This window comes from Schistocerca cancellata, chromosome 11 (assembly GCF_023864275.1).
Source record: "Schistocerca cancellata isolate TAMUIC-IGC-003103 chromosome 11, iqSchCanc2.1, whole genome shotgun sequence".
NCBI classification, from domain to species: domain Eukaryota; kingdom Metazoa; phylum Arthropoda; class Insecta; order Orthoptera; family Acrididae; genus Schistocerca; species Schistocerca cancellata.
In genome coordinates this window covers 163,882,112-163,902,301 of record NC_064636.1, presented here as the reverse complement: position 1 = coordinate 163,902,301, position 20,190 = coordinate 163,882,112, and the positions used below count along the sequence as shown (strand labels likewise).

The following is a 20,190-nucleotide window of genomic DNA, read 5'->3' as shown; positions in this document are numbered from 1 at the left end:
GAAACTTCCACATTATAGAGGAGAAACCTTTGTCTGTTCCTTCATCAACTTCGACAACAGCATTAGGAGAACAAAGGTGACTCTTTATGCAAAAAGTATTTGGCTATCATTGCTGACAATTTCTAATTAAACTTTAAGCAGTGTCCGAGATCAAACATTGTGATTAATAGTCAAAGACACCTTCTCGACTACGTAATTCGTATGCGACAGGCACTGAAGTAGGAAGACTATGTCAAATGTGCGAATTATGCTACGATAATGCTGGAAACCACGGATGGAAAAACATTTGTTGCACACCTCACTTTTTACGAGACAACATTCCACATTAAGTGACAAGGTTAAGTGGCACAAAATTTAAATACGGGGTGCAGAAGAGCCCTCGTGTGTAATGGAACAGCAGTACAACTCAACTCACCGATAGTTAATACATTCTGTGTGATGAGAGCATAAAAGTTGTGTGGTCAGCTTTTCTTCACTGAAATGTGTTTAAACATTCACCTGGATATGCTCGAGCAATGGCTGATGACATAGTTTGATACAGATTCCATGGATAACTCTCTTTTAGCCAGATATAGAATAGATGGTGGCACATTTTTAAATTGTCATCTTCCGTACTGTCGCATCGATCGTAATGGACAGGACGACACTGTGTCCTGATCTTGGCCAACTAGATCTCCAGACACCTGTAGATTTCTTTTTAGGAGGTTACGTAGCAGACCTTGCTTATGTGACTCCTTAGCCGAAAGCAATTCCAGAATTGGAAATGCACATTTCTAATGCAACACACTGGCGGCTCTACATATGTTGTAGATTGTACGGTGTCAAACAAATGATTGCTTAAAAGTTGTCTGTGTAATCGAGGACAGTCATATAAAAGACCTAAAAAGTACGAAGAAAAAGTTTTTTAACTGTTTTTACATTCTCTTTAAATCTTATCAATGTGTGACTGTGTGTAAAATAGCTGTCAACAAGTGCACTACACATTTTTAATTGCCCTGTGTTATCCAGAAAAAATGGTGTCATCTACCTGTCAGGTCACACTGCCCGACAAGGCACCATTCAGTGAGAGGCTCACTACTCACATATTCTCGTACTCCAGATCATCCTCGTATCTGCTGAAGAGGTCAGTCGCGTTGATGTGGACCGTGACGTTGCCTTTAGGGTTGGTCCGCTGTTGCAGCCGACGTTCCTCGCGCTCCCTGGAAAGACAGAAGCAGTCCACTAGTCCCACGGCTCGCAAATCACACAAACGACACTGTACAGTTTTGTCAATTATTTCATTTTAAGTTTTAACCTTTCATCAAAATTAAAAAAAAAAAAAAAAAAAAAAAAAAAAAAAAAGTTATTTTGGGATAATGCTCAGATAAGAAACTCTTGCTCAGGTACCTATAATGAAAAGACTTGCTGAAAACAATGAGCTGTGTTTTATTTAAATTTATCCACGGGGTATTGGATTTGTTGATGTCATTAACAGTGTTACAAATTAATGAAATAATTTTACTGCTTCAGTCACTTTATACTAATATTTATGAACATAATGCGTTTTGGCAGGACACAATAAAGACAATGACCATCTATTCCAGGACATCACAAATGATCGTCGCATCTCTGTATGCAAAATGCAATGTCCTGACTGACTCATAACCACACAGCCCAAACCGCTATGGATTTTAATTTGGAGAGGATGTTGATCTTATTCTGTAGACATCATTTAACAAGGGATTTCTTGAAATTTTACCTCTCAAGCATGTGAACAAGGGGGTGAAAGGTTTTTTGAAAAAAATTATATGTATATCAAGGGGAAGAGAAAAAACTACTAGTAACTCAGAATCACTTAGAAGTCCGTTATAGATACAGTTGTATGCAACATAGTTTTCACCAGAGGGAGCGGAACGGAATACACACACACACACACACACACACACACACACACACACTTGGTCTACATGTGTAAACTTTCAACCAGTGAAGATATACTATGGTATTGTTGTTGTTGTTGTTGTTGTTGTTGTTGTTGTTTTTGTTGTTGTGGTCTTCAGTCCTGAGACTAGTTTGATGCAGCTCTCCTTACTACTCTATCCTGTGCAAGCTGCTTCATCTCCAAGTACCTACTGCAGCCTACATGCTTCAGAATCAGCTTAGTGTATTCATCTTTTAATCTGCCTCTACGATTTTTACCCTTAAATACTAAATTGGTGATCCCTCGATGTCTCAGAACATGTCCTACCAACCGATCCCTTTTTCTAGTCAAGTTGTGCCACAAACTAATCTTCTCCCCAATTCTATTCAATACCTCCTCATTAATTATGTGATCTACCCATCTAATCTTCAGCATTCTTCTGCAGCACCACATTTCGAAAGCTTCTATTCTCTTCTTGTCTGAACTATTTATCGTCCACGTTTCACTTCCATACATGGCTACACTCCATACAAATACTTTCAGAAATGACTTTCTGACACTTAAATCAATACTCGATGTTAACAAATTTTTCTTCTTCAGAAACGCTTTCCTTCCCATTGCCAGTCTACATTTTATATCCTCTCTACTTCGACCATCATCAGTTATTTTGCTCCCCAAATAGCAAAACTCCTTTACTACTTTAAGTGTCTCATTTCCTAATCTAATTCCCACAGCATCGCCCAACTTAATTCGACTACATTCCATTATCCTCGTTTTACTTTTATTGATGTTCATCTTATACCCTCCTTTCAAGACACTGTCCACTCCGTTCAGCTGCTCTTCCAGGTCCTTTGCTGTCTCTGACAGAATTACAATGTCATTGGTGAACCTCAAAGTTTTTATTTCTTCTCCATGGATTTTAATACCTACTCCGAATTTTTCTTTTGTTTCCTTTACTACTTGCTCAATATACAGATTGAATAACAATGGGGAGAGGCTACAACCCTGTCTCACTCCTTTCCCAACCACTGCTTAACTTTCATATACCTCGACTCTTATAACTGCCATCTGGTTTCTGTACAAATTGTAAATAGCCTTTCGCTCCCTGTATTTTACCCCTGAAACCTTTAGAATTTGAAAGAGAGTGTTCCAGTCAACATTGTTAAAAGCTTTCTCTAAGTCTACAAATGCTAGAAACGTAGGTTTGCCTTTCCTTAATCTTTCTTCTAAGATAAGTCATAAGGTCAGTATTGCCTCACATGTTCCAGTATTTCAACGGAATCCAAACTGATCTTCCCCAATGTCGGCTTCTACCGGTTTTTCCATTCGTCTGTAAAGAATTCGCGTTAGTATTTTTCAGCTGTGACTTAGTAAACTGATAGTTTGGTAATTTTCACATCTGTCAACACCTGCTTCATTGGGATTGGAATTCTTTTAGAAGTCTGAGGGTATGTCACCTGTCTCGTACATCTTGCTCACCAGACGGTAGAGTTTTGTCAGGACTGGCTCTCCCAAGGCCGTCAGTAGTTCTAATGGAATGTTGTCTACTCCCGGGGCCTTGTTTCGACTCGGGTCTTCCAGTGTTCCGTCAAACTCTTCATACAGTATTGTATCTCCCAATTCATCTTTATCTACATCCTCTTCCATTTCCATAATATTGTCTTCAAGTACATCGCCCTTGTATAGACCCTCTATATACTCGTTCCACCTTTCTGCTTTCACTTCTTTGCTTAGAACTGGGTTGCCATCTGAGCTCTTGATATTCGTGCAAGTGGTTCTCCTTTCTCCAAAGGTCTCTTTAATTTTCCTGTAGGCAGTATCTATCTTACCCGTAGGGAGATAAGCCTCGACATCCTTACATTTGTCCTCTAGCCATCCCGGCTTAGCCATTTTACTCTTCCTGTCGATATCATTTTTGAGACGTTTGTATTCCATTTTGCCTGCTTCATTTACTGCATTTTTATATTTTCTCCTTTCATCAATTAAATTCAATATTTCTTCTGTTACCCAAGGATGTCTTCTAGTCCTCGTCTTTTTACCTATTTGATCCTCTGCTGCCTTCGCAACTTCATCTCTCAAAGCTACCCATTCTTCTTCTACTGTATTTCTTTCCCCCATTCCTGTCAAATGTTCCCTTATGCTCTCCCTGAAAGTCTGTACAACCTCTGGTTCTTTCAGTTTATCCAGGTCCCATTTCCTTAAATTCCCACCTTTATGTAGTTTCCTCAGGTTCAATCTACAGTTCATAACCATTAGATTGTGGTCAGAGTCCACATCTACCCCTGGAAATGTCTTACAATTTAAAATCTGGTTCCTAAATCTCTGTCTTACCATTATATAATGTATCTGATACCTTTCAGTATCTCCAGGGTTCTTCCATGTATACAACCTTCTTTCATGATTCTTGAACCAAGTGTTAGCTATGATTAAGTTATGCTCTGTGCAAAATTCTACAAGGCGGCTTCCTCTTTCATTTCTTTGCCTCAATCCATATTCACCTACTACGTTTCCTTCTCTTCCTTTTCCTACTGTCGAATTCCAGTCACCCAGGACTATTAAATTTTAGTCTCCCTTCACTACCTGAATAATTTCTTTTATCGCATCATACATTTCATCAATTTCTTCACCATCTGTTGAGTTAGTTGGCATATAAACTTTTACTACAGTAGTAGGCGTGGGCTTCGTGTCTATCATGGCCACAGTAATGCGTTCACTAAGCTGTTTGTACTAGCTAACCCGCACTCCTATTTTTTTTATTCATTATTAAACGTACTCCTGCATTACCCCTATTTGATTTTGTATATATAACCCCCCCTCCCCCCCATGATCCACAGACCTTGGTGTTGGTGGGAGGCTTGCGTGTCTCAACGATATAGACAGCCGTACTGTAGGTGCAACCACAACGAAGGGTATCTGTTGAGAGGGCAGACAAACGTGTGGTTCCTGAAGAGGGGCAGCAGCCTTTTCAGTAGTTGCAGGGGCAACAGTCTGGATGATTGACTGATCTGGCCTTGTAACAATAACCAAAATAGCCTTGCTGTTCTGGTACTGCGAATGGCTGAAAGCAAGGGGAAACTACAGCCGTAATTTTTCCTGAGGGCAAGTAGCTTCACTGTATAATTAAATGATGATGGCGTCCTCTTGGGTAAAATATTCCGGACGTAAAATAGTCCCCCATTCGGATCTCCGGGTGGGGACTACTCAGGAGGACGTTGTTATCAGTAGAAAGAAAACTGGCGTTCTACAGATCGGAGCGTGGAATGTCAGATCCCTTAACCGAGCAGGTAGATTAGAAAATTTAAGAAGGGAAATGGATAGGTTAAAATTAGATATAGTGGGAATTAGTGAAGTTCGGTAGCAGGAGAAACAGGACTTTTGGTCAGGAGAATACAGGGTTATAAATTCAAAATCAAATAGGGGTAATGCAGGAGTAGGTTTAATAATGAATTAAAAAATAGGAGTGCAGGTAAGCTACAATGAACAGGATAGTTAACACATTACTGTAGTCCAGATAGACACGAAGCCCACGCCTACTACAGTAGTACCAGTTTATATGCCAACTAGCTCTGCAGATGACGAAGAAATTGATGAAATGTATGACGAGATGAAAGAAATTATTCAGGTACTGATGGGAGACGAAAATTAATAGTCATGGGTGACTGGAATTCAAGCGTAGGAAAAGGGGGAGAAGGAAACATAGTATGTGAATATGGATTGGGGCTAAGAAATGAAAAAAGAAGCCGCCTGGTAGAATTTTGCACAGAGCATAACTTAATCATAGCTAACACTTGGTTTAAGAATCATGAAAGAAGGTTGTATACATGGAAGAACCCTGGAGATACTAAAAGGTATCAGATAGATTATATAATGGTAAGACAGAGATTTAGGAATCAAGTTTTAAATTGTAAGACATTTCCAGGGGTAGATGTGGACTCTGACCACAATCTATTGGTTATGAACTGTAGATTAAAACTGAAGAAACTGCAAAAAGGTGGGAATTTAAGGAGATGGGACCTGGATAAACTGACTAAACCAGAGGTTGTACAGAGTTTCAGGGAGAGCATAAGGGAACAATTGACAGGAATGGGGGAAAGAAATACAGTAGAAGAAGAATGGGTAGCTCTGAGGGATGAAGTAGTGAAGGCAGCAGAGGATCAAATAGGTACAAAGACGAGGGCTAGAAGACATCCTTGGGTAACAGAAAAAATATTGAATTTAATTGATGAAAGGAGAAAATATAAAAATGCAGTAAATGAAGCAGGCAAAACGGAATACAAACGTCTCAAAAATGAGATCGACAGGAAGTGCAAAATGGCTAAGCAGGGATGGCTAGAGGACAAATGTAAGGATGTAGAGGCTTACCTCCCTACGGGTAAGATAGATACTGTCTACAGGAAAATTAAAGAGACCTTTGGAGAAAGGAGAACCACTTGCACGAATATCAAGAGCTCAGATGGAAACCCAGTTCTAAGCAAAGAAGGGAAAGCAGAAAGGTGGAACGAGTATATAGAGGGTCTATACAAGGGCGATGTACTTGAAGACAATATTATGGAAATGGAAGAGGATGTAGATAAAGATGAATTGGGAGATACAATACTGTGTGAAGAGTTTGACGGAACACTGGAAGACCTGAGTCGAAACAAGGCCCCGGGAGTAGACAACATTCCATTAGAACTACTGACGGCCTTGGGAGAGCCAGTCCTAACAAAACTCTACTGTCTGGTGAGCAAGATGTACGAGACAGGCAAACTACCCTCAGACTTCTAAAAGAATTCCAATCCCAACGAAAGCAGGTGTTGACAGATGTGAAAATTACCAAACTATCAGTTTACTAAGTCACAGCTGAAAAATACTAACGCGAATTCTTTACAGACGAATGGAAAAACTGGTAGATGCCAACATTGGGAAGATCAGTTTGGATTCCGTTGAAATATTGGAACACGTGAGGCAATACTGACCTTACGACTTATCTTAGAAGAAAGATTAAGGAAAGGCAATCCTACGTTTCTAGCATTTGTAGACTTGACTGGACTGGAACACACTCTTTCAAATTCTAAAGGTTTCAGGGGTAAAATACTGGGAGCAAAAGGATATTTACAATTTGTACAGAAACCAGATGGGAGTTATAAGAGTCGAGGGATGTGAAAGGGAAGCAGTGGTTGGGAAGGGAGTGAGACAGGGGTGTAGCCTCTCCCTGATGTTATTCAATCTGTATATTGAGCAAGCAGTAAAGGAAACAAAAGAAAAGTTCGGAGTAGGTATTAAAATCCATGGAGAAGAAATAAAAACTTTGAGGTTCGCCGATGACATTGTAATTCTGTCAGAGACAGCAAAGGACTTGGAAGAGCAGTTGAACGGAATGGACAGTGTCTTGAATGGAGGATATAAGATGAACATCAACAAAAGCAAAACGAGGATAATGGAATGTAGGAAATGAGACACAAAGTAGTAAAGGAGTTTTGCTATTTGGGGAGCAAAATAACTGATGATGGTCGAAGTAGAGAGGATATAAAATGTAGACTGGCAATGCGAAGGAAAGCGATTCTGAAGAAGAAAAATTTGTTAACATCGAGTATTGATTTAAGTGCCAGGAAGTCGTTTCTGAAAGTATTTGTATGGAGTATAGCCATGTACGGAAGTGAAACATAGACGATAAATAGTTTAGACAAGAAGAGAATAGAAGCTTTCGAAATGTGATGCTACAGAAGAATGCTGAAGATTAGATGGGTTGATCACGTAACTAATGAGGAGGTATTGAATAGAATTGTGGGGGAGAAGAGGAGCTTGTAGCACAACTTGACTAGAAGAAGGGATCGGTTGGTAGGACATGTTCTGAGACATCGAGGGATCACCAATTTAGTATTGGAGGGCAGCGTGGAGGGTAAAAATCGTAGAGGCAGATTAAAAGATGAATACACTAAGCTGATTCAGAAGGATGTAGGCTGCAGTAGGTACTGGGAGATGAAGAAGCTTGCACAGGATAGAGTAGTAAGAAGAGCTGCATCAAACCAGTCTCAGGATTGAAGACCACAACAACAACAACAACAACAACAACAACATTTATTACCCTTTATTCACCTGACCAAAAGTCTTGTTCCTCCTGCCAGGGAACTTCACTAATTCCCACTATATCTAACTTTAACCTATCCATGTCCCTTTTTAAATTTTCTAACCTACCTGCCCGATTAAAGGATCTGACATTCCACACTCCGATCCGTAGAACGCAAGTTTTCTTTCTTCTGATAACGACGTCCTCTTGAGTAGTCCCTGCCCGGAGATCTGAATGGGGGAGTATTTCACCTCCGGAATAGTTTACCCAAGAGGACGCCATCATCATTTAATCACACAGTAAAGCTGCATGCCCTCCGGAAAAATTACAGCTGTAGTTTCCCCTTGCTTTCAGCCATTCGCAGCACCACAACAGCAAGGCTGTTTTGGTTAGTGTTACAAGGCCAGATCGGTCAATCATATAGACCATTGCCCCTGCAACTACTGAGAAGGCTGCTGCCCCTCTTCAGGAACCACACCTTTGTCTGGCCTCTCAACAGATACCCCTCAGTTGTGGTTGTACCTACGGTACGGCTATCTGTACCGTTGAGGCATGCAAGCCTCCCCACCAACGGCATGGTTCATGGGGGGACTATGGTATTAAAAGAAAAAAAAAAAAGCATTATTCTGTGCTGATTTAGAGAAATTGGATACTGTATTGTAAATTGACACTTTGTAGTGTATGAACAACACAGATACAGTATTCAAAAGAAAAAAAAAAAATATATCTATTCTGAACTTTGGTCGTCACCTGCATCTCATATGAATTTACCTTCCTGATCTTCTGTGTAACTTTTCCTTTTTCTGTTCTCCACAACTGATCGAAAGCAACTGAATTATAGACCCACAGCTCAACAATAAACGTCAGCACACAGATTAACTTCTCAATTGTTATGAAGGAAGAAATTCTTGCATTGAAAACAACAGAGCCAGGAGTGTCTTTGTTTTCATGCCACCCTATCTGGTTAACAGTGACTGTTTCTTGTCTCTGTGGCATCGCCACTACATCAGCAAACGTAAGAAAAATATCACAGGACTACTACTCAAACAGCAATGTTCATTACAGGTTCGCAATATTCAATTTATTTCACCAGTATTTGTTATATAGCAGTACATTACATGAAAATGCGTAAAATATATATAGTTTAACTAACCAATGAAAAATCCAGGATGGAATAATGATAATATTATGAAAAGCTCGTATCGCGGACACGTTGACTCGCAGACAGGCACTACAAAAAGACTAGTAAAGACGTAAGCTCTGAGTCAGAAGACCTTCGTCTGAAATAGATAACATACACGCACACATTTTAACACAAAGCCGGTTGATGTGCATGTGACCACTGTCTCTGGCTGCTGGGGCCTGACTGTGACTGCACGATGGGAGAAGCAATCTGGGTGGTGGGGGGAGTGACAGCAGAGTACGGGTGGGGGACAGTGAAGTGCCGTTTACACCCGTACATGTATGATGTTCACTTCATACGGCCCTCCTCAACCCGACAAGTTACCTTCCTCGATATTGATCTCAAGCTCAAACGTGGCCACATCAGTACCTCTGTCCGTATCAAACCTACCGACCACCAGTAATACCTCCAATTTGAAAGCTGCTACCCATTCCATACTAAGAGGTCCATTCTGTACAGCCTATCCACCTGTGGCCATTACACCTGCAGTGACGACCAGACCCTCCCATCGAGGCCTTCACAGACGGTAATTATCCTGCTAACCTCGCTCAGAAACAGATATCCCACAGCTATTCTCTGCAACCACCCACAACCTCCCTAAATCCCACCACCTGGCCACAGAGAAGCATTCTCCCGTGACTCAGTACCACCCGTGACTGGAGCAGCTGAATCACATTGTTGCCAGAGTTTTGAGTACCTCTCGTGGTGCCCTGAAATGAGGAATGTTCTACCCATTACCCTTCACTCCCTCCCACAGCAATAATCCGTGGCTCACTGAACCTACACAATATCCTCGTCCATCCCTACCCAATTCATGCTCCCAATCCCTTGCCTCATGGCTCATATCCCTGTGACAGACCTAGATGCAAGACTTGTCCCACACACGCTTCCACCACCACCAACTCCAGTCCAGTAGCAAGCATCACCAATCCCATCAAAATCAGAGCTACATGTGAAACCAGCCACGTGATCTACAAGCTATGCTGCAACCACTGTGCTGCATTCTATGTGGAAACAATAAATGACAAGCTGTCTGTTTATACAAATGGCCACCTCATCCCAGTACGCTCCCACAAGCAGTATTTTACTGTCCCCTACCCCTACTCCTACTCTGCTCTCCCTCCCCTCCCCGCCCCAGGTGGCTCCTCACCACCACCACCACCACCACCACCACCACCACCACCACCACCCAGATTGCTTCTCTCATCACGCGCAACTGGTCGCAGGCTGGCCCTGGCAGTCTGAGACAGTGGTCGTGTGTGTGTGTGTGTGTGTGTGTGTGTGTGTGTGTGTGTATCTGAAGAAAGCCATGTGGCTGAAAGCTTACATGTTTATTAGGCCCGTTTTACACTGGGACACTGGTGACAGTCACCGACAGAGATACATTTGTTTGAACTGGAGCATTCACACCGGGACATTACATTGCCTCACCGTGCCACTGTGACATGGCAGTGACTCACCGTCGCCACATGTGACGGACAATGTCACTGTGTTCACAGCAGTCACCACTGGACATGCATTATGTTGAATGGGAGTGTTCACACTGGGACACAGATCACAGACAGTGCTGCTGATTTACCAACAGACAGGCACTCTTCTCTGAGACAGTGATGCGAAACATTCATTGTGCATTATACTCTACACATTGTACCAACGAGTTGAGATTTGACTTAACACAGAAGATTTTAAATGTGAAGTAGGAAGTCATCCTGCTATTTGAGATGTCAAAAGCGGTGACTATAGCAACAAAGTGGTGAAAATGAATGCGTGGCAAGAAATTATAATGAAGTTTGTGCCCAATTTCAACGATAAGAGCATGGATGAAAAAAACAAAATGGGTAAGTTGCACGTTCTTCCTTCAAATTTAATACCTTATTTTTCAGAATATAAAAGACTAGTGAAATTTAGTTGCTACCCCTGTACGAGGCTAGGAGATTAGTAACCTTCAAACACATTTGCATCCCTCGCCCCTTTTCTTTTGCGTTTACCAGTATCTAGTGTACCATTACACAGTCTTTATGAGATAAGAAGGGACAAAATGGATTAGAGTGGAAACCATGAACTCATCCCTACAGGTCAAATGGAGAGAAAATCTAAAAAAAAAATACTTATATTTCAAAATTTTCGTAACAAAATTAAGGGTGCGTCTTACAGTCATCTTAAGGTCCGAAAAATACAGTTAAAATATTATACTTCATTACAATTATTTACACATATGTGGCTATGACAATAATTTATTTATTTATCACAATAGTATTGAGGTACAAGCTCCTGATACTCAATAATTTTAATTGTAAGTTCCAATTAGTTCAGTGAATGCAAGAATATTGCTTGTTACAGTTAACATAGTAATAATTGCACAATGCACATCACAATTACAATGGCAGGTGAACAATGAGGCCTAACCACAAACATTCACATAACATTTCTAGCAATTAGATTTTTTACAGCTACGAAGGCACTTCGCCTTCAGGGCTAATGAAGTAGTTTGCAAAGTCATCCCTGATACTGTTCGCAATATTTTCTTCAAGTTATGGAGGAGGCAACATGTCTTTACAATAGACTCCAGCCGATCATGTAGCAGTGGATGTACGTGTAACGAAAGTTTTGTCCTTATTCTCGTCCTCCTCAGAAGTTCTAACAGAAGTTCTCCTCGCTCAAGTCCATTTCACTAACTAATCAACTGACAATACCTGCAGTGTCTGACACTGGTGATCCAGGACTGTTCACCAGAATTACCGGCGACCGTCACTGGTGACTGTCACCAGTATCCCAGTGTGAAACGAGATTTAGTCTTTTGTTGTGCCTGTCAGCAACTCAACATCTCCACTATATGTTGAGTAGCAATCTTTCCTTATCATAATGTTGTCAAGATTGGTATTTGGGTTCTCAGACAGGAATAAATAAATGTTCCAGCATTTTTGGGAATTTAACTCTTATTGGGGTGAAAGTTTTGTTCTTAAAACATATCATCATTATTAAACTACTGAAGCATTTGTAAAGCTACATATATGAAAACCGGTATCTGACTTCCCGGATAGAAATAAAAGATACACGTTCACAATTTTTGGAAACTTCAACAACTAAGGGGATGAAACAGGGTAAAAGTTTTCTTGCATATATTTCATTCTGAAAGTGCCTTTGAAGCTAAATCTAAGAAAATTTGTGTTTGGATTCTCAGTTAGGAACAAAAAAGTACATGTTTCAGTGTTTTTGAAAATTCTACACCTATGGGTGTGATTCACTGACTCATCATAGCCTACTACGAACCTCTAACTATAGAAACTTGAAATTTGGAGAGGGTGATAATCTTATACTATAGGCATTGTTTTAGTAAGGGATTGTTCAAAATTCCACCCCTGAAGTGGGGTGGGGTGAAGCAGGAATTTAAGGTGCTTTGAAAATACATCATTACTAAAGCATTAATAATCCATTTTTAAAGCTACATCTATGAAAACTGATATTTTACTTTTTGGTTAGAAATGAAAGGATACGTCTTTTAGAGTTTTTGGAAATTCAACCACTAAGGGAGTGAAATAGGGGATGAAAATTTTTATGTAAATATTTCATTATGAAAGCATTTTTAAAGTCAAATCTAAGTAAATTTCTATTTGATATAAAACAATTTTAAAACTAAATCTGTGCAAATCTGTATTTGATTTATCAAAAAACAGTGTTAAGGGATGAAAGTTTCTACAGAAATGTTACGACAAAAACTCAAAAGACAGGATCAACAAAGACCTCCGATTCTAGTTACTGGAATTGCTTTCTGGTAAGAAGTACATTTGAAAAAGACCATTCTCCTATGGCCTTAATTAGAATGGAAAGTTTAGATGACGTTGCAATTTGTGAACAACATAAAAATTCAATTACAAAAATCTGTGCGGATCATATAATCTATGCGAGCGAAGCAGCAGGCGCCAAGTTAGTATTACATAAAATGCACGAAGGACAATAAATGGTATTGTATGAAGAACTAGAAATTTTCATTAATGGCAGAGTACATGATAAATGGTTGCTAAATGATAAGCTAGAAGGTAAAAATGTAATTTTTTTCAAAAATTTCTCCAATGCTGACTGATTCTTTCAATAAAAAGTTAAAAAAAAAAAAACTGTCTTGGCATCACTTCACAATCATGAAATAGCAAATAATCAATCATATTATTTGATACACACAGTGACAAACATGTTTATATTTTAAAACTGTATTCCACTGTTTTTACATCTTAGTAATAAATATTAACAAAAAGTGATGAAACAGTAAAATTATTTCATAAATCATTTCAGAGTTTGAAAAGTGTTGTCAATAATTCGGTTTGCTCCTGTTTTATCTGCATTTTTCAGCCAGGCAGACAAAGTATTCCTGTTTGATGACATTTATCCTTGCTCAAGCTCCAAAGTGTCAAATTTTGCACGCCTGTGAAATTATTTGGCAATGTTCTGCTTTGCTTGATGTGTTTGTCAGACAACAGCTGTGACTGTTGTGGTTTAGAGAAATTCTGACTGACTGCCAATTTGAGAAACAAGTCCGCCCATTTACATTTGCATTTGTCAAACAAAAGCCAGATCACTGGCAGATTTCTGAGATGACAGACTATACACATGTTGCTATTTCACCACACTTTAAGAGTGGAAAATAATTTATGATGCAGTTTATCTCGTATCACAAGTTCCCACAATTGTGAAAAGTAAGGACAAAGAAATATCTAAACAAGAATAAAAGATCACCCACCATTACAAAAATGGTAGAGGTGTTACGACTATCACCTCACTCAATACTTCTTTACTGTTTCACACATTACCATAATAATGTCAATGCATGACACATATTTTAAATCTTCAAAATATTCTCTGGTTCCAAGGGATCTCCAACTTTTAGGTAATCTTTGAACAACTGGAATATATTTTCTCATAACTGCACGTGTGTTTTTTTCCAATATGAAGGCGAAGTAATTCTAGAAGTTATTAAAGTTTGACTCTCCATTCAGAGAAAGTTGACGTAATCATAAAGTTCTGCGAGTAACACTTTCTTTAGCAGATTTTCATGGGAGACATATACTGCCGTGAGCTGCACTGCATGCAGTATGGCAAAGAGCTTAGCATCACTGGCTGACATGCTGTGAGTCGCCAATTCTACCTCCCACCGCCAGCAATTATTTGTTATTACATACTTATTATTCCTGGAAGGTTCTTGAAATACCTTATGTTTGTTAACATTTGTAGATTCTATGTCTTTATAAACAAGCATTCTGAAATATGCTATGTTTGTATACGTAGCTGCACATGCTGACCAGGAGGTCTGTTCAGTTCTGTTCATACATTGATGACAGTAATAAATGTGCTTTCAGTTCTAAGTTTATAACTTCAGTATTGGATGTGCCTTTGGAACTGGACTCAATGATGGTTTTGACATGACAACATGCCATTCCTTGCATCAGCATCTTGTTTTCATTTGCTTTCTATACACTGCTAAAACTAGAGTAAGAAATGCTATGCACTGGTAGCAATACAGACTTGCATCAAACTGCTTAGCAACATGGCTGCTACACAATGTGAGAGCTGCTTTAAAAGTGAGCCTTGTTTTGAAAAATTTGGTTTTTATGGTACCAGACATGCTTGTCAAACCAACGCAAAGGAATGAGTGACTCTGACAAAGAAGTCAGAGTGTTTAAGGGGACTTAAAATCACTAGTAGTAAATGGCCGAGTAATGTAGAGGTAGAAAATTTGCATACTGTGAATAAATTAGAATTATCAATTCACTATTTGCAGATTAGTTGGTTGGTTGGTTTGGGGAAGGAGACCAGACAGTGTGGTCATCGGTCTCATCGAATTAGGGAAGGATTGGGAAGGAAGTCGGCCGTGCCCTTTCAGAGGAACCATCCCGGCATTTGCCTGGAGTGATTTAGGGAAATCACGGAAAACCTAAATCAGGATGGCCAGACGCGGGATTGAACCGTCGTCCTTCCGAATGCGAGTCCAGTGTCTAACCACTGCGCCACCCCGCTCGGTATATTTGCAGATTAGACTCTAGGCAGGCATCACTCAACCCACTTCTAGTGAACCCTTACCTCCATCAGTATTCACATAATTTTTTAAATAGTTTTTGCTTTGAGCTGGATGTAACTCAATTTTTATTGTGAATACTTTTAGTCTTGTGTTTGTGATTTCAGCCTTACTAACTTCATAAACAATTGTTTAGCGACTTGTAACCTTCACTTGTGACGAACAGAATGCAGATACGAGGCCTGTTCAGAAAATAATATTCTGAATTACATGCCTTAGGAGATATTTAATGACATACGGTTGACAGCACTGCCTTGCGGATTGTCTCCTTTGTACCCACATGTTTTTGGAGTGTGATGTCTCATTTATTTTTCACGATATTGTTACCCGAGTGCAACATGTAAGTTTTTTTTTTTTTTTTTTTTTTTTTGTAATGGTTTTAGGGCGCAAAACTGCTACGGTCATTAGTGCCCGGTCTGCGACTTAGGAAAAGGTAAAAAAACGAAACTGGAAACCAGCAGCAATGGAAACGAAACTCAAAAAATTGGAGAAACTAAAAACAGAAGGAAAGCTTAAAAAACCACTATAGAAGGGGGCCAGTTGTCCCCAAAAAGAGCTTCAAATGACTGACGTCATCTCACTGGCACTAATAAACTTGAGAACGCGATCGGCTGAGCGCGTGTCATCTGCTAAAATGGAAGATATCAGGCGACAACTGTAGACGGGCGAGTAACGGAGTAAATATGGGCACTCAATTAAAAGGTGTCTTACCATCTACAGCCGAGAGCTGTGGGGACAGAGTGGGGGAGGATCGCCACTTAAAAGATGTCAATGGCTAAAAAGACAGAGCCCTATCTGGAGTCTAATTAAAATTACCTCCTCCCGATGACGTGTTCGGGAGGAAGAGGTCCAAGCACAGGGAAGAGCTTTCACGTCCCGCAATTTATTATGGGGAAGTGTCTACCAATGCGCATGCCATAAAAGAACAACACGACGACATAGAACACTCCGTAGATCGGCGAAGGGAATCGTACGAATAGCTGGCCGAAGAAGAGAGACCGCAGCCTTGGCCGCTATATCGGCTGCCTCATTTCCACAGATACCAACGTGTCCCAGGATCCAGAGGAACGCCACAGAGACGCCCCCCAAGTGGAGCAAGTGGAGGCAGTCCTGAATCCGGTGGACCAGAGGGTGGACAGGGTAGAGAGCTTGGAGACTGAGGAGAGAGCCGAGAGAATCTGAACAGATAACATACTGTATCCGCTGATGGCGGCGGATGTAGTGGACAGCCTGGAGAACAGCGTAAAGCTCCGCAGTATAAACTGAACACTGGTCGGGAAGCTGAAATCGAGTTGGGGTATCGTCAACAATATAGGCACTCCCTACACCAAACGATGTTTTTGAGCCATCAGTGTAAATAAATGTGGCTTCCTTCATTTGTGCACATAGAGCAGCAAATGCTCGACGGTAAACAAGTGAAGGGGCACCGTCTTTGGAAAACTGACAAATGTCACGGAGCAGGCAGGCCTGGGAACGGAGCCAAGGCGGTGCTGTACCCCAAGTTGTCAAGAAGATTTTAGGAAAGCGGATGGGAAGAGAATGGAGCAGTTGACGGAAGCGGACTCCCGATGGTAGTAGGGAGGAAGGGCGGCCTGCATACCCTAAATCCAAGGAGGTGTCGAAAAAAGTGTCATGGGCCGGATTAGCAGGCATGGAAGACAGATGGCTAGCCTAACGACTCAGAAGGACAGCTCACTGATTGGACAGTGGAGGTTCAGCAGTCTCAGCATAAAGGCTTTCCACAGGGCTGGTGCAAAAAGCTCCTGACACTAAACGTAATCCACGGTGGTGGATAGAGTCGAGACGCTGAAGAATAGACGGCCGAGCAGAGGAGTAAACTATGCTTCCATAGTCCAATTTCGAGCGCACTAAGGCGCAATAGAGACGGAGAAGGACCACTCGGTCCGCTCCCAGGAAGTACCATTCAGGACACGGAGGGTGTTGAGGTATCACAGACAGCGAGCCGAAAGATAGGAAACGTGGGAGGACCAGCACAGTTTTCTGTCAAACATAAGAGCCAAGAATTTAGCGGCGTCCGAAAACGGAAGGTTGACAGGTCCTAGATGTAAGGAAGGTGGAAGAAACTCCGTACGACGCCAAAAATTAACACAAACGGTCTTACTGGGAGAAAAGCGGAAGCCTGTTTCGATGCTCGAAGAGTGGAGGCGATTGAGACAGCCTTGAAGACGTCGTTCAAGAAGGCTGGTCTGTTGAGAGCTGTAGTAGATCGCAAAATCGTCCACAAAGAGGGAGGCCGAGACATCGGGAAGGAGACAATCCACTATTGGATTTATGGCAATGGCAAACAGTACAACACTTAGCACGGAGCCCTGGGGTATCCCATTTTCTTGGGAGAAAGTACGGGAGAGAGTAGTGTTCACCCGCACTCTAAATGTGCGCTCTGCCATAAATTTGCGAAGAAAAAGGGGCAGCCGACCTCGAAAGCCCCAAGAGAACATTGTGCGGAGGATGCCTGTCCTCCAACAGTTATCGTATGCTCTCTCCAGATCAAAAATATTGCTACTGTTTCGCGTTTCCGGAAAAAATTGTTCATGATATAAGTGGAGAGAGCAACAAGATGGTCAACTGCAAAACGATGCTTTCGGAAACCGCATTGGGCAGGTGTTAAAAGACTGCGGGACTCCAGCCACCAAGCTAAACGGCAATTCACCATACGCTCCAAAACCTTACATACACTGCTCATGAGAGCAATGGGGCGATAGCTAGAGGGGAGATGTTTGTCCTTTCCAGGTTTTGGAACAGGAACGACGATAGCTTCCCACCATCGTCTGGGAAAAGTACTGTCGGTCCAAATTTGATTATAAAGGCGAAGGAGGTAACGCAGACTATGGTATGATAAATGCAGCAACATTTGTATGGGGATACCATTCGGTCCTGGGGCGGAGGAGCGAGAAGAAGAGAGTGCATGTTGGAGTTCCCGCATGGAGAAAACAGTATTGTAGCTTTCGCGATTTTCAGATGAGAAAGCAAGAGGTCGCACTTCCGCAGCACGTTTCTTCGGGAGAAACGCTGGTGGGTAATTTGAAGAGCTCGAAATCTCAGCAAAGTGTTGACCCAATGAGTTAGAAATTGCGACGGGGTCCACTAATGTATCATGCGCGACAGTGAGCCCGGAGTCTGGGGAGAACCTAGGCGCACCACATAACTGTCGAATTCATCTCCAAACTTCCGAGGAGGGAGTGAAGGTGTTAAATGAGCTAGTAAAGAAGTTCCAGTTTGCTTTCTTGCTATTGCGGATGACGCGACGGCATCGCGCACGGAACTGCTTATAGCGGATACAGGTGGCCAAAGTAGGATGGTGTCTGAAAACGCGAAGAGCACGTCGCCGCTCACGTATTGCGTCATGGCACGCCTCTTTCCACCAAGGAACTGGGGGGCGCCGGGGCAATTTGGAGGTGCGAGGTATTGAACGTTCCGCAGCTGTAAGAGTAACGTCTGTAATATGAGTGACCTCATCATCGACGCTAGGAAAGTGACTGTCATCGAATGTCGCTAGAGATGAAAATAGTGTCCAATCGGCTTGTGTGAACTTCCAGTGTCGCGGGCGCATATATGACGGTTGTGGCAGCAATCGAAGGACACGTGGAAAGTGGTCACTCGAGTGTGTATCAGCAAGAGCGAACCATTCGAAGCGCCGAGCTAGCGGAACAGTACCAACCGAAAGGTCTAAATGAGAGAAATTTGTCAACATGTAAGTGTTAGTGGCAATTTTTGAAATGTGAAATTTTCTGGAGCAAAGCTGCAACATAAAATTTTGCATGAAACTGGGAAAACTTTTACAGTCATGTTTCTGCTTTTGAAATGAACTTATGGAGATGATGCTCTGGGTCATATGCAATGTTACAATTTGCTTTCACAATTTAAACATGGTCATCAGCCAATTTAAGATGATCCTCAAGCATGAAGGCCTTCCACTTCAACTGACGAAATGTGTAAATTGCTGACTGCACGTCACAGAATTTGAAGAAGCGATTAACAGTTTGTACCTGTGGCACAAATTCATGATGAAAGTAATCCTTCCAAGCCAAAGAAAACTATCACCACAGCTTTGACATTTGACCTATCCTAATAGCTTTTTCTAGTCATGGAGAACCTTTACTGACCCATTGTGAAACCGACTCTCAGTCTTAACATCATAACCGTACATCCACGTCTCATCAAGAGTTATCTTTCTCTTTAAGAACACCTCATTCTCATTTGCGTGATCCAAAAGCTCTTCACAGACTGTGAGCCGAAGGTCTTTCTGAACTCGAATCGTGAGCCGTTGGATGAACTTGTTGGCAACACAATGCATCCACAATGCTGTGTCAGGATTTTGTGACACGATACAAATGAAACGTTACATTATTCTGCAATCTCTTCGACAGTCAGTCTTCGATCGGCACATACAACTTTCTCGACCTTCCTGACACGAGCGGCGTCAGTAGGTGTGGAAGGGTGTCCTGAACGAAGTTAATCTTTAATTTCCATCCGCCATTTTTAAGCTGAGTAGACCATTGTAAACCGAGTACGGCTCGAGCACTCTTCACCACAGGCTTCCCGCATCATTCGGTGTGTGTCTGTAAAGTATTCTCAAGTATCGTGCAAAATTAAACGTAGAGGCACTGTTCCTCTAAATCTGTCATCTCAAAATTTGCGAACTGTGCGACACAATGTTCTACCGAATACAACACCGAACAATAACTAACAGTCATACGATGACGAAACTTCTGGCAGTTACACATTAAACACAGCCACGTGCAAGGATGCCAACCGCTTTTTGCACCGACACACCACTAGTGCAAAATTACAAATAATTCAGATTTTTTTGTACAGACCTTGTATGTCTACACAAACCTCATCGAAGAGGGAGCACGTCGCATCCGACCCGATTGTGCCGTCTATTTTGTCTCCTACCACCACTAGGGCTAAACATCCCCCAATGGGTGTCCGGGTATTTTTTAGCAGATAGTGTAATATTCTCAAATTCTGCC

The 20,190-nt window shown here is 41.5% G+C and overlaps 2 protein-coding genes across 2 annotated transcripts in view; one reads left to right on the top strand and one right to left on the bottom strand.

Annotated features, from left to right (window-relative positions):
- LOC126108506 (uncharacterized) overlaps positions 1-20,190 on the top strand; it is a 369,053-nt gene that overhangs the window by 135,433 nt on the left and 213,430 nt on the right. The window lies entirely within an intron of this gene.
- The window catches only part of LOC126108507 (dnaJ homolog subfamily C member 11), a 123,996-nt gene that overhangs the window by 77,935 nt on the left and 25,871 nt on the right, over positions 1-20,190 (bottom strand). The window contains exon 4 of the mRNA XM_049913774.1: positions 1,083-1,199. Coding sequence (XP_049769731.1) covers positions 1,083-1,199 — 117 coding nt within the window. The remainder of the gene's footprint in view (positions 1-1,082; positions 1,200-20,190) is intronic.